At 31.3% G+C, this 13647-nt stretch overlaps 1 protein-coding gene across 4 annotated transcripts in view; it reads right to left on the reverse strand.

Moving 5' to 3' along the window:
* Positions 1-13647, reverse strand: part of LOC125073240 (mushroom body large-type Kenyon cell-specific protein 1) — a 195330-nt gene that overhangs the window by 11238 nt on the left and 170445 nt on the right. For 3 of the 4 annotated variants that reach the window (XM_047683998.1, XM_047683999.1, XM_047684001.1), the window contains 3 exons: positions 12016-12132; positions 11406-11545; positions 621-761 (listed from right to left, as the gene is read on the reverse strand). In XM_047683998.1, the coding sequence (XP_047539954.1) occupies positions 621-761; positions 11406-11545; positions 12016-12132 (398 nt within the window). The remainder of the gene's footprint in view (positions 1-620; positions 762-11405; positions 11546-12015; positions 12133-13647) is intronic. The other variant, XM_047684000.1, reaches the window with a different exon arrangement.

Genomic DNA, 13647 nt, shown 5'->3' on the forward strand with positions numbered 1-13647 from the left:
AAAACACGGTAAATGGATTACAAAAAGTGTCTGACCTTAATTTCATGCTAACTCGTATCTGAATCGGCCATCGACTACACTTTGTAAATAGTCTATTTCGTCAGGTGAAAATACTACCCCCTGGGGAGTGTGCGATCCATTATTTTAATTAGGCTTTTTCAAGCTCTTTTACGGGCTATTTTCAAGAACATTAGTATTTTTTTTTTACAATGAATAGTATTTATTTTAAAACAAAGGAAATATCTTTAAACGTTTCGAAGGGGCTGCTTTGGAATACCTTTGATAAAAGAGGCAAGCATAGCTCTAGTAGTAGGTTGATATATCAAGTGGAAATTGTATTTATTTAAGGATTTTTCTTGCGTCAATCATTGTTGTTCATTGAAATGTGATTTGATATTAATTATCAGAATACTTGGCCTATAAATAAATTTAAGTCTCATATCAAAAAACATCCATGGATTAGATGATATACATATAATATTCGCTGATTTCCAAGCAGGATATATATTTCGTTGTCCTCGATTGACATAAGCTCTATAAGATGATGAAAAAAAAACCGAGTTTCTTGCCGGTTCTTTTCTTTTTAGCTTTATGTTTAAGTATAAAATGTGCTAGCTTACCTGGCGTTATCCAGATTCTTGGCGTCGGGAGGCGGCGTGCCGCTGGTGCTGGACGTAGACTTGGCGCTCAGATCCAGGGGCTGTTCCGCGACGGTGGGGGACGAGCTGGGGGCTGCTACCTTGTCGCTTTCTGATAGCCTGCTGCAATTATACAGTTTCATTAAAACTGGATATATTTTTAATATTCATAATTTAAGCTTTTATTCGCAAGATTTATTTAAGAAGCCATTGTTATCAATATATAAGGAATATACATTAAATAGTATTATCTATACTAATATTAAAAATGTGAAAGTTACTCTGTCTGTCTGTCTGTGTTGCTCTGTTTGTGTCAAGTGGTTTCATTCGGTGGGTTATCCGTGGAAGAGCAGCAGACACACATACTTACTTTCCAATTTATTATATTAGTAGAGAAGTATGGATAAAAATCGTGAAGATAGCATTCGTCGTTCGGCATGTAAATATGCAGGATATATTATGTATGTTTATTTTATTAGAATTTAATTTTTAGAAAAGAGTATTTACTAATTTCCCAGATGATTCTCGGTGGAATCTATATAACCGACGGTAACATTAAATTCAAACCATTCCTCTAAAATGAAGATTCAATGATGCTTCTAAGAGCCTACTTGAATATAATATCTTGGTATTTATATTCAGATAGTTTACAACATTGTTATTTGAAATGTTTTTTTTTTAATTACGCGTATAACACTCTAAGTAGCTCATTGAGCACTCTTACAGAAAAACTGTGTTCTGATCCCTCAATAAAAACGCCGAATGAACGAATCTGAACACAAAAACAACCAAGAAAATTGCGACGCGCGAAATGTGAATTAGACGTTCAAAGTCACCACCATTTTCGACTTGAAAATTTAAAGTTCTTCAATAACACACACAAACAATGCAACACGTATACACAAAGGGCGGTGTTTGTATTTGTAATGATAATGATACGATCTGAGGAACGCAGTGATTACACGACGGAACATAATGTATATAGGGAATCGCCTTTGCCGCCCTTTGTTACCCCACCCTCGTAAAAACCTAAGTGCCTTGGAAAATTTTAATGCTTTCTGACTTAGAACCAATGAACCGCAAGCCCATGAGGTTAAATGAAAATTGGAAAATACGCTGTCTTTTTTCATAATGCACTAGTTGTTTCATTAGGATTCGTTTGTATCATGCTCTCTGTATAATTATAGTTGCTATACTGACGGACACAAAAATTGTTCGTTAATATTGGATGAGTTTTCACCCGTATGTTCGTATGGGAGGGATTTTTAAATTTTATGTTCGTTTTTCCACCTTACTTGGTATGATATATTTAGTCTAGATAAATAATTAGTTCATATATAAATAAGATTATGTTAATCGATAATAAAAAAATATAACTGTGATAGGTTTTAAATTATATGAAAGTACATATTCAAGAAATTTTCAATGAATTTTCAAGATATAAAATATTAAAAAAAATTATTTACTTTTGTTATTGTTTTGCTGACCATGGATATATTCCGAATACAATACCCTTAATATTAGGTTCCAAAATTATATTTATGAAGTTTAATAATCGTTTTTAATCAACAAATTTGTAGACATACCTTGAAAGTTAATCCAGTAGTTATCTTACACTTAAATTTAACTTAATTATCAGAACAGTAACTAATGATGTTCTTGTCGGTTCTCGATATAATCTAAATCATATAATATATTCATTCTTATAAAATAACGATCAAGACTACTTGAATAAAGTATATTTTGATTGATGGGTTACAACATTTCTTATCTAGTAGTTGAGTAGTATTTATTAATTCGAAAATTGTATGGATGTTGCTCAATCACGCCAGAACGGCTGAACGGATCTGAACGAAATTTGAAACAGAGATAAGATATAGCCTGGAATAACACATCGGCTATTTTTTAGCCAGGAAATATGTACCCAAAATCTGACACGCGGGAATGCCGCGGACGGAAACTAGTATATAATAACATTCTGATACTAAGAAAAACCTATCGGATATTTCTGCCAGCCCTAAAGTTTGTGATGATATTGATGTAGGCACAAGACACTTCGTCACGATAGCATGTGAAGGCGATCCCTTGACGCCTGCCAAAAAGACGGAACAGTAGGTACCCCTACTGCTTTTAGTGGGTGTTCTAGGGCACCCTCATCCCGTGCTCCGACGAGACCCATATAACCCCCAATACAAGTGGGGGAAACGCGTAACGCGTATTATCAAGCGAGAAAAAAACGGCATCCAAGACATACAAACGCTACAACGCTGATCTTGTAAATAAACTATGAAATGCGAAAGTTTTATCACAATAACATCAGTAATTGTACTATTTATAATACAATAAATATCCCAAGATAATTTGTTTGATAGATTTACAGCGTTCTCAAATAGTCACAATTGAAATATATCACGATACGACTTGTTCGTTCGTTATTGAAATATTTATAAGGAAATAAAAAAATAACAAGTTAAATTATAAATGGAAAAAAACAACAATTACAAGAAGCCGCGAACATGAGTAACGACGTGATGCAACCGACGGCAAGACCATTTTTGGGATTGTTTTGTCTATAAACCATTGCTAATGGGTTTTCCAATGGTTCGAGACTTCAAATTAATCGTTATTTTTTTTTATAGCCTCATAGTTTATGAACGATCTCACCTATCAAGTATTTTTTAAAGTCAACACTATTTTATCCTTTATACTAATACTATAAGTTAGTTTGAAAGCGATAATGACAGCAATATTCCGCTTTAAAGTTTAGAAAAATGTTTTATATAGCCCATTTATTGACTAAATTTATAAGCTATATGACATTACGCTATAAATATCGGGGGCGGGGCGGTAACGTTTAACACGCGGATCGGCTAGTAAATAAATGTAGGTAAACATGTATTTTTTATTTAAATTGTTTAGGCTGACTTGCAAATGGGCCACCTGATGGTAAGTGGTCACCGCCGCGTATAGACATTAAAACTGTTAGAAATATTAATCCTTCATGTAGCAACGTAGGAACGAAGGCTTTATTTCCCTTGTACCTTTAGTTACACTGGCTCTCTCAGCTCTTAAGATAACCAACCACAATGTCAATTGTTGCAGTTTAAAGGTAGAACATGAATTACCTACCCATGCTTGCACATTAAGCTCCACTACTGAATAAAAGTTAAATAAATAAGTTTATAATAATTATTTAGATAACAGATTTCAAATCACGCAACTGCGATGTAACAACTTTTGATGGCCTGTTGGTTCTAGTTAGGTAGGTAGGTAGGTAGGTAGACGTAACTTCACGTTACGACCCTTAGGAGCGTTGCAATAACTATAAACGTCAACTAACGGCGGACTGTAGACTTATATTAACTGACATCAAATCTCATTGATCTACCATAAATATAGTTTTTTTTTTTACTAACATAAATAGAGACTAGCTTTTCATGACTGAACGATGATTGAACGAAAAATTCTTGAAGTAATCTTATGTGTAGTGCGCGCATCAACGTGGTAGAGAAAGCCAGGAGACTATAGCCTTGCAGTTGAAGAATTGAGGGCTGTATATTTTATGTTATTCTCAAATGATGTAACGCAAAAAATATAACATGTAATGTTATGAAATATATTCTTTAAATTATTTATATAGAACTTTAAACGAATGTAGCTTAATTTATTTGTAACGATTTCTAGCAAACTTCTAATTATTTTAATTGGTGTTTATGAATTTATATAGCGCGTCATTATGGATTCCAAGCAAGAATCGCTATTGCTTTTGTGTTATATTGAATATAAATAATAATTTCAATTTATGTAAATATTTCGAAGTTTTCAAAGTATTATCATATTAAATTAAAAATCGGTCAAACAATTAGTGCATTTAAAAAAAAACACGAATCAAGGATACGACAATTATTTTCATTTAAATTAACATAGATTATATATATATATATATATAGATTATATTATAAAATATGATTATTATTTATTATTAATAAGATAGAAAAGCGCGTCAAAGCTATATATATATACTTATGTAAAATGTATGTGACTGATCAAAATTTAGGGCTGGCCCTAAGCCCGAAGGCATACGCATAAACCTTTTAAATAGTATTTAAAACAGTTGATAAAAATAAGAACCTCATATTATGGAGACGTCCAACTTGAAGCCAAAGCTTTGCTCTTTTTTTTTAAATATTTTAAAGATTATTTCGTTTGGACAACATACTTAATTTCACCATGATTGTTTCTTTCCAGAATAAATTGGAAGCTTTCATATACGTCACATTCGTTTATTATATAATAATCTATATAATATATAAAAGCAAAATACCACTCACTGCTTAATCACGAAATCTCAGAAACTATAACACTTACAAACTTGAAATTTGGCAGGCTCCTTATAGACATCCACTACGAATTTACGAAACTCCACCCCTAAGGGGTAAACCGATTGAGAGTTTGTGTTTTATATATTTCGCGCGTGTACAGCCGCAGGTTCAGCTAGTATTAAATAAGTGTTGATGTTTCATAAACAAGTCGTTAAATAAATCATATATATAAAAAAAAATATTGCGTGAACAAGTATAATATTTTATATATCACGAAACCGAAGTCTCTACTATGATACTTCTACTCTCTATATATCTACGACATACGATACAATTTTCCTTAACAAGATCCTAATAATTTTAAACGAAACTAAATTATTTGTATATAATAGTTCTTAATTATTCACTAAACAAGCGTTAAATAATATATCTCAAACATAAAGAACTGAAAAAGTAATCAAAAATTACCTTCGATTCAATCCTAAACTTGAGCACACACTTTTAATCCGTTAATCCACTTAGCCATTTAATCCTACAAACATATCACGTGGAATAATAATTAGTATATATATTCATTTATACGTTTCAAAGGTAAAAAAATGCATAATTGAATGTTACAACAATGTGGACAATTTAAATATAATAACAGTTTTTTTGATTCGATTCACTGTAACGTAAAAAAGGAAGATTCATTGTTCTATCAATAAGGAAATCGGATTCGTAACACGAAGCCGTTATAGATCAGGAAATTGAGTTTGAAATTCAACGGACAAGGTTATTTCATCTTGCGTATATATATAATAATCTTAGTAATTACTTAAAATTACGACTTAAACTAACCAGCACATTAAAGTATTTATTGAAACACTGAGAATATTCAGAAAATAAACTGTCATTAGAGTCACTAAATTAAATAATGTTTCCGATCACTTAAAATCATAATTGAACTACTCTCAAAAAGTTTTTTATCGTCATATTAAACCATTGAACTTAAAATAGAGGTGTTGTAATGTTGGTAAATATATAAATTTATTGCTGAAAACCTTTTAATTGACGTTTTTGACATTTCATAATTATTCCATAGTACTATTATTGGTTGATAGTTGCCACTCGCAAAAAATAAACGTTAAGTTATGCAGGGGCGTATACGCCAGAGAATAATAGTTACATAGGGATGTTGAATTACTGAAAGTTAATATGATCTTCCATTAGACGTAAGCACGAAGACCGAACTAGATATTATAAAAAAAAACTATAATTCCAAATTCAAAACACCGAACGAACGAAATATAAGTGTTTGTATTATCAGCTATTACGCGCCCGCATACAATCGTAAATAAAATGCATCAACTTATTTCAATAAAAAGTCGAAATGGCTCAGTGGTTAGAACGCGTACATCTTAACCGATGATTTCGGGTTCAAACCCAGGCAGGCACCACTGAATTTTCATGTGCTTAATTTGTGTTTATAATTCATCTCGTGCTCGGCGGTGAAGGAAAACATCGTGAGGAAACCTGCATGTGTCTAATTTCAACGAAATTCTGCCACATGTGTATTCCGCCAACCGCATTGGAGCAGCGTTGTGGAATATGCTCCAAACCTTGTCCTCAAAGGGAGAGGAGGCCTTTAGCCCAGCAGTGGGAAAATTAACAGGCTGCTAATGCTAATGCTTTCAATAAAAAAAAAACAATGTGACATTCTCTTCAATCCGTGTATATATAAGTAAGTATATATAATATGAAAGATTTCAAAATCTTGCAAATATATTGAAAGCCGTTTAACCAGAATACAGTTTCAGTATCGTCCCTGAACGGATGTGCCACAAGCGGTTCCGCGGAGGCTCTGACGTGGTACCACAAAAGGCCTCTGACGGTATTGTCGTCTTGAGTATTGAAATTATTTGATACAACTTCAGGTATTGTGTTCATTCGAACGTTCTACATTTTCATGTTAGGAAATGTACCGAGTGATTGACGTGCTCAGTTATAATGTACCTACTAGCGTTTCCCCTGTATAACCTCACGTGATAATTAAATAAAAATAGTGCTCGACTACGTTATATAAGGAAATCCTTTCTAAAATATCATCCTTAAGTTGGTCAGACAAACTTAGGTTGTGTGCTGTCAGTTTCAAAATTACTTTTTTATCTGTAGAAAAATATATATAGCAAACATATATATCTATATATATTTATAATAATATGTATATATCATCTATAATCTAGTTATATATGATTATTTTATTTCTTTAAATAAAACAAAATACTCAGGAAAGTTCTGGAAGAATCGTGATTAAAATCCGTTAAACTCCAAAGTCATCTCCGCGTGAAAGGAACGAAAGATTGTCGGCGCAGCATCCGTTGAGATAAAGACGATTGGATGCACATGTATACGGGTTTCGATGCTGAAGTTTAACAATCTGTCGAACGTTTCGGTATTTCGTCTCGCCTTTGAGTATAAATGTTCATTTTCAAGTTTTTTTTATAAAGATTTTCGTAATATTTTCGAATTCGTATCATAGGAAAATATGCTTAACGATTATAGTTTTAAGATTTTTTTTATACTGCTATATTTACTTACGACCTTTGTTCATTGTTTGAATTTCTGAAAATGGATACGTAATATTTATCATATACAGTCATTCTAAAGTTACGTAGCGATAAATATAAATACATTTTAAATATACATTTAAATATTAACTTCATATAATATTTCCTCAGATTCTAAATATAGTATCTACGAATTATTTACACGCGACCTGATACGATATATCGATTTTGTTACAATCTCTGAATTGAGATTTTAATGCTTGTGTCGTACGGTTAGCCATATGGTTGACATTTATGCTTACGTTCTGCTGCTGAAATGTAGCTAATTTAAAGTTAAATGGTATATAACCTTTCTCAATGAACGGACTATCTAACAGAAAAATAATTATTCCAATCGAACTGGTTGTTACTGAGTCAAGTACATTAGATTTATCGTTTAAAATATAGACTTAAAACTATTACTAAAACCGCTATTATTTTGATTTGAATATTTTCAAGTTCATTATTAATGTCCATTTATTACAATATTTAAAAAAAACGAAGCCGAACGCTTACTGCCTTTGTCGAGATTAAATTTAAAAGAATTAAGCGTAATATATTCTAAATTCGAATTTATTCCTACATAACATTATAAATCAGCACTTAAACGATAATAGATACCAAAAGTATAATAACATGACCTAAAAACTTGGACCTGAGGTAAATTCACTGTCATTCTAATTACTGGCCTAGTTGCAATCCAAACAATAGCCGATACTAAACTGAACGCATTTAAAATTCAAATTGAACTAAATATTCAACCTTGTAGCACCCCGCTTTAAATTTTTCGATGCGCTATGGATCTGTGGTCGTTAAATCTCTTATTATCCTTTAATAAATACTAAATTAAATCACGTCAATACGACGCGAATATAAAAATCAACATGGTGTTCTTTTGTATCGAATGCTTTATTAAAATCTTTTGATAGTGTTTTGTTACTTACTGGTGGCTTGTTTTTTAGTGTTCTCATTTCAAAATTAATTAGAATTCATTAAAGATATATCGAATTCCACAATTTGCAATGTAGTAAATTGTTCACACTACGCCGCCATGTTTTTTCGTTCGAAATTTAAATAAATAAGTACCTATACTTTAAAAATATTAATATATTTGTATTGTGTGCGTGCGTGAACGTGTTACGTGTTACGTGACAGCGTTTTTGACACATTATATAAAACTTTAATTTATGTTTAACAGAAATATAAATAATATTAACTGATAAAATTACATTGTATATTAATAAGACATAATCAATTATGTAGGTAAGTATATCGACAACAATGTTATCGTAATTTTTTTCTGTTTTCGTTTTCAAGTCTATATTCAACTTTAAAAGTAAATTTTAAGACTTCGTTATATAAATAGTAAATAATAAATATATATAAGACGCATTAAATATTATTTATTAATAAAAAAGCATTTAAAAAAAAATTGTAACGCAAATTTCCTCACGAAAATAATTCGTTACAATTTTTCCGTTTACGTTAGGTAATAATTTCGGTGTGAAAACAACTAAACTCTAATAATTCAATAATAGACACTTGAAATTGTTTATGTCCTGTCATTGAGTTACATACTATATTACTTATATATCTTTATAGCATCATATAGTATCAAGCCTCAAAAATACCCGTCACAATATAATACCAAACCGCTATTCTATAACCCCTTCTCACACATTTTATTCGATCCAAAAATGCAACTCATAGTTATGTTTGTGTGAGTTATACAGTTCGATACGTTACGAGTATTACTAACAAGCATCTCCGATACTCGCACTGAGCGAAGGTTATGAGTGCTCGTGAAAATCTACGTTTGTCTATTTGTGTAACTTATAATACGACCGATTTTAAATTTTACATCCTTATATTTACTAACGTATTCAGTTTATCTCACTCCTGTCATATATAATAACTCAAATAATATATATTAGGGTTCACGGTTGATACGCCTTGGGGATGAAACGATCGCCTCCTGGTTGTTTCTTTTTTGATATTGAATCTTTTTAAATAACCACAAACTGACAAAAAACCGTTGAGTTTCTTTCACCGGTTTTTCTCAAGTCAGGGTAATTTCTTTTCGGAACCGGTGGTCGTTTTTAATTTGACATTGAATAAGTAAGTGTAATGCTTTTATATCGAATAAAGATATTTGTTTCAATTTGATCGATTCTAAGAGTTTTTTATTTACAATTTGAAATCTCATCACTTGATCAATATAAGAATACGATTCAATGAACAATAATAATTACTCATTTAAAATGAGACAGTGATTTGATCTGGAACCAGTTGAAACCGGTTTACCGAGTAAAACCGCGTATCTGAGCTAGTTCCGTATTGAGTAACGATTCATTGCACGTCTCAAGGATTCATCTTTATTTATAGGGACACACGCTTACCTACATGCCGGTGAGGTCGATAATAAACCTTCGTGGCTTGACGATAGAGTTTTTTATCGTTTAAAAATGCAGTAACATTAATCGTAATGACACTGATATCAAAGGCATTAAATTTACTGTGACGATTTTCATATGATTTACTAATTCCTTCGCAGCAACAGGTCGACTTATGGCAGTCGTTTTAAGTCATGATCCAGTTAGATGTTCTCATTTATTTCCTTACATAACACTTTATAATATATCTATCTTTATTTATATTAATCAAAATTTCTTTACTCTTTTATTGATTTTATATAACACATAGTGTGTTATTAGACACAAAGACGTATTATGCTTACTAGAGACCCAACTTTAAATTTGTTTTTGTGAAGAACAAAAAAAAGAAATTACAAGGTATAGTTGAAATGGTTATTGAACATGTCTTCTTGTAATAAAATATATAGACAGAAAACTAATATTTATTCGCAAAGAGTTTAGTGTCGTTTGTCGATGGAGAATTTGTTTTTTTATTGAAAACGATTGACGATGCAAATTAAACACTCAAAGACTTATTTAATCTCATTAATGAATCTAAGAATCCATTACACTTTAGATATATAAATGTTTCACAGACATTTTTATTTATTACTGAAATAATGTTCTTCGAATAAAACCTTAACCTTATCAGAGACGTAAACAATATCAGTTTAAAATGTCTCTTATATAAGTCATCGGCTGTAGATCGATGTAGACTTTGATCGTACTCGTCGTATGATATTTGAGCATTCAATGCCATTAGAATGGTCTTTTGAATAGTTGTTTTCGATCTAATTCGTTTCATTCATCAATAAATTACATCTGAACCTTGTGAATTTTGTTGCATTGCAAATTAACTGAGCTATCGTTTAATTTATTTGAATTGATTTTACAATTTCGACTTGTTTATTACAGGGCAACTGTACCTCCGCACCTTTCGTTCTGTGTTCAGATGCCGTTGCTTCATTTAGAACATTCGAATATTCTCTGAAATAATGACTATTGTGAATTTTACGTTTGGAAACGCAAAAACTTTAAAATGAGTCTCAATATAGATATTTATAATTGTTATTCTGTGGCAAATTTAAATGCATTTATTTCGAATTATTGTACTTTTTTTTTCACACGAGCGATAAATTTTTATATCCGCCTGCCTTATAAGTTTGTACCGTCACACTTTTGGTATTTACCTGTTCGCCGTAGTTTACTAGATCGTTTACTAAACTAACATGAGATTATCTGTGAGTTATATTACAATATGTATAATGATTATCAGAGTATTTACAAAAGGCCTCTAAATTTCTAATATATTTCCAATAATCACTTTTATTTCTAGATTTGAATTAAGTATATCAGTTAATCCGTTTAAGCATACGTTATTTACTATTTCTCTGAAATGTTTAAATTTGGAATAGGTATTCGTTTTGCTGTGGTCTGACTCACCTCTCAGTCTGCGGTCTCGCCGTCGCCAACCGCTGCATCATCCAGGCCTGCGACAGCGCCGGCGGTATCAGCCCCGTCCCCAGCGCCGTCAGAGCCGCTATCATCTGCTGGAACTGCACACACATCTCCGTGTACGCCTGCTGTTTTACCAACCAACTTATATAGCTAGTTGATTAGCAATTGTACTCGACCGATATTTTTATGTTTAAGATTTAGAATGGTAGGCACAATTGGGGATAACGGAAAATGGTTGGACTGTAAGGGATAGGGAGAAGGGAATAGCTTAGGATAGAAAGAGATAAAGGATAATGGTAACTATGTAGACGTTGATGATCAACCATGGGAAAGATACATCGATTTTGATGAAGTTTAATTCGTTTATTTAACGTTTATGATCATTTCCTTATTATTTGCAAGAAAATTATTTAATTTAGAACCAGTTTTTCCATAACATTGTCATATTGTTGGATCATTTATATTAGCTTTTATTTTAAAATTGAAATGACGACGATCCATTATTTTGATTCCCAGTTTTATATTTTGAAAGAAATAAATATTAATAAATAACTCCGTGTAAGCAATTCATATTGTACATAAGTAATCTGCAAACCTGTGCGATCGCTTGGGGATTCTGGTTCTGTAGTTGCAGAAGGTGATGGAGCAGCGGTGGTCCAGCTGGACTCTTCGCCCCCGACACAGAACTGCTGTCTGATTCTGACGCGGGACTCTGGAACAATAAGAAAATGATTTAAGAAAATTGGTAATTCTAATTAGATATATTTACAAAATGATGTTACCAACATTTTTTGTTTCGTGTTTTAATTTTGTTATTCTTAAAATCGAATATATTTTATAACTTAGGAAATATATAGTCAATCGAATGGGAAAATAGATTTTATTACGATATATATTAACATTGCTACTGGTTTAATTAAGTTTATTTTAAATAAATACTTTGAAGAAATACATGTATATGTATGTATAAGGTTAACAGACATTGATACAAATAATCTGTTCTGCAAATATTTTGTTAATTATGACTATATTTTATATATTTATTACAATCATGCTTATTTTCAAGTACGTTTAGGTATTATTTAAGTACGTTCTTTGCTTTTAACATTATGTTAAATCCTTGTTCAAATGTTGCTGGCTGTATTTGGGAGATTTTTGCCGATTAATAAAAAAAAAAACATTGCAACTTATGTCAGATATAACACGGTATTATATATCAAGTGAATAGGTAATACATAGCTCAGTAGGTAAATATATTATATTAATGGCTGTCAAAAGAACGACTTTGATCCAATCCGATTTTCCTGTGAGCAATTAAGGCGTCAACTTTCCGCTATTTTAGCCTTAATCGTTTAATAAATAAGGATAAATGTACATTTAACGTGTAACCTTGTTTTTTTGCACATAATTTACTTTAATATATAACATTTTAGTTATGATTTCCTTGTAGCATAGAAGATATTACCGGGTTACTTAAACTTTGCAAATAAGTATAAATAAAAACTCACTTGGTCTATAGAGTTATAGAACTTTATCATGACGTTCTTAATTTAAAATCATAGTCGCGTTTATTTTTATATGTAAATACAATATTTAAGAGTTTTATTTTGAGTCCTTTACGTTTAAGTGCACAGTCTAAATTTAAGAAAAAAATATATTTTAAAAACGTTCTGAAGTTCTAAATTCGAAATTTGAATTTTGTTGACTTTAAATTGAATTATGGTTGTTGTTTATCTCAGAAAATTAAGTACCACGAAATCAATTCTATATCTTATACTAACCAAACAATTCCAATATTATCATAATAGGTAGGTACATAAAAAAAAAACAATCATTTTCTAATATTGATTTACATGTTTTATCTATATAGTTTAATATTATTTACCATTGTAATAGGAAATACAGGGAATAAATTTAACTAAGTAGAATACCTATGAGCTTTGCTTTTATTCTTATGTAGAGTTCAGACAAATTAAAAAAAGGACTGTACAAAAGAGGTCTTTGTTATTCAGGAACATGAAGTAGTAATAATATATATTATATGGCACATGCAATAACCCATCTAATTCTTCATGTAATAAATTAGGTAAAAAAACCATTGTTCTCGTAACGTAACGAACTCGTTAATAAAAAATGCTATTCTAAATTCAAACGGCCCATTAACCGGTTCCCACGACCGCCATGTTTGCTCGTCCTCGGCCGCCATTGGTCGAGGCCGCAAGTTTAG

Source organism: Vanessa atalanta, chromosome 23 (genome assembly GCF_905147765.1).
Source record: "Vanessa atalanta chromosome 23, ilVanAtal1.2, whole genome shotgun sequence".
Taxonomy (NCBI): Eukaryota; Metazoa; Arthropoda; class Insecta; order Lepidoptera; family Nymphalidae; genus Vanessa; species Vanessa atalanta.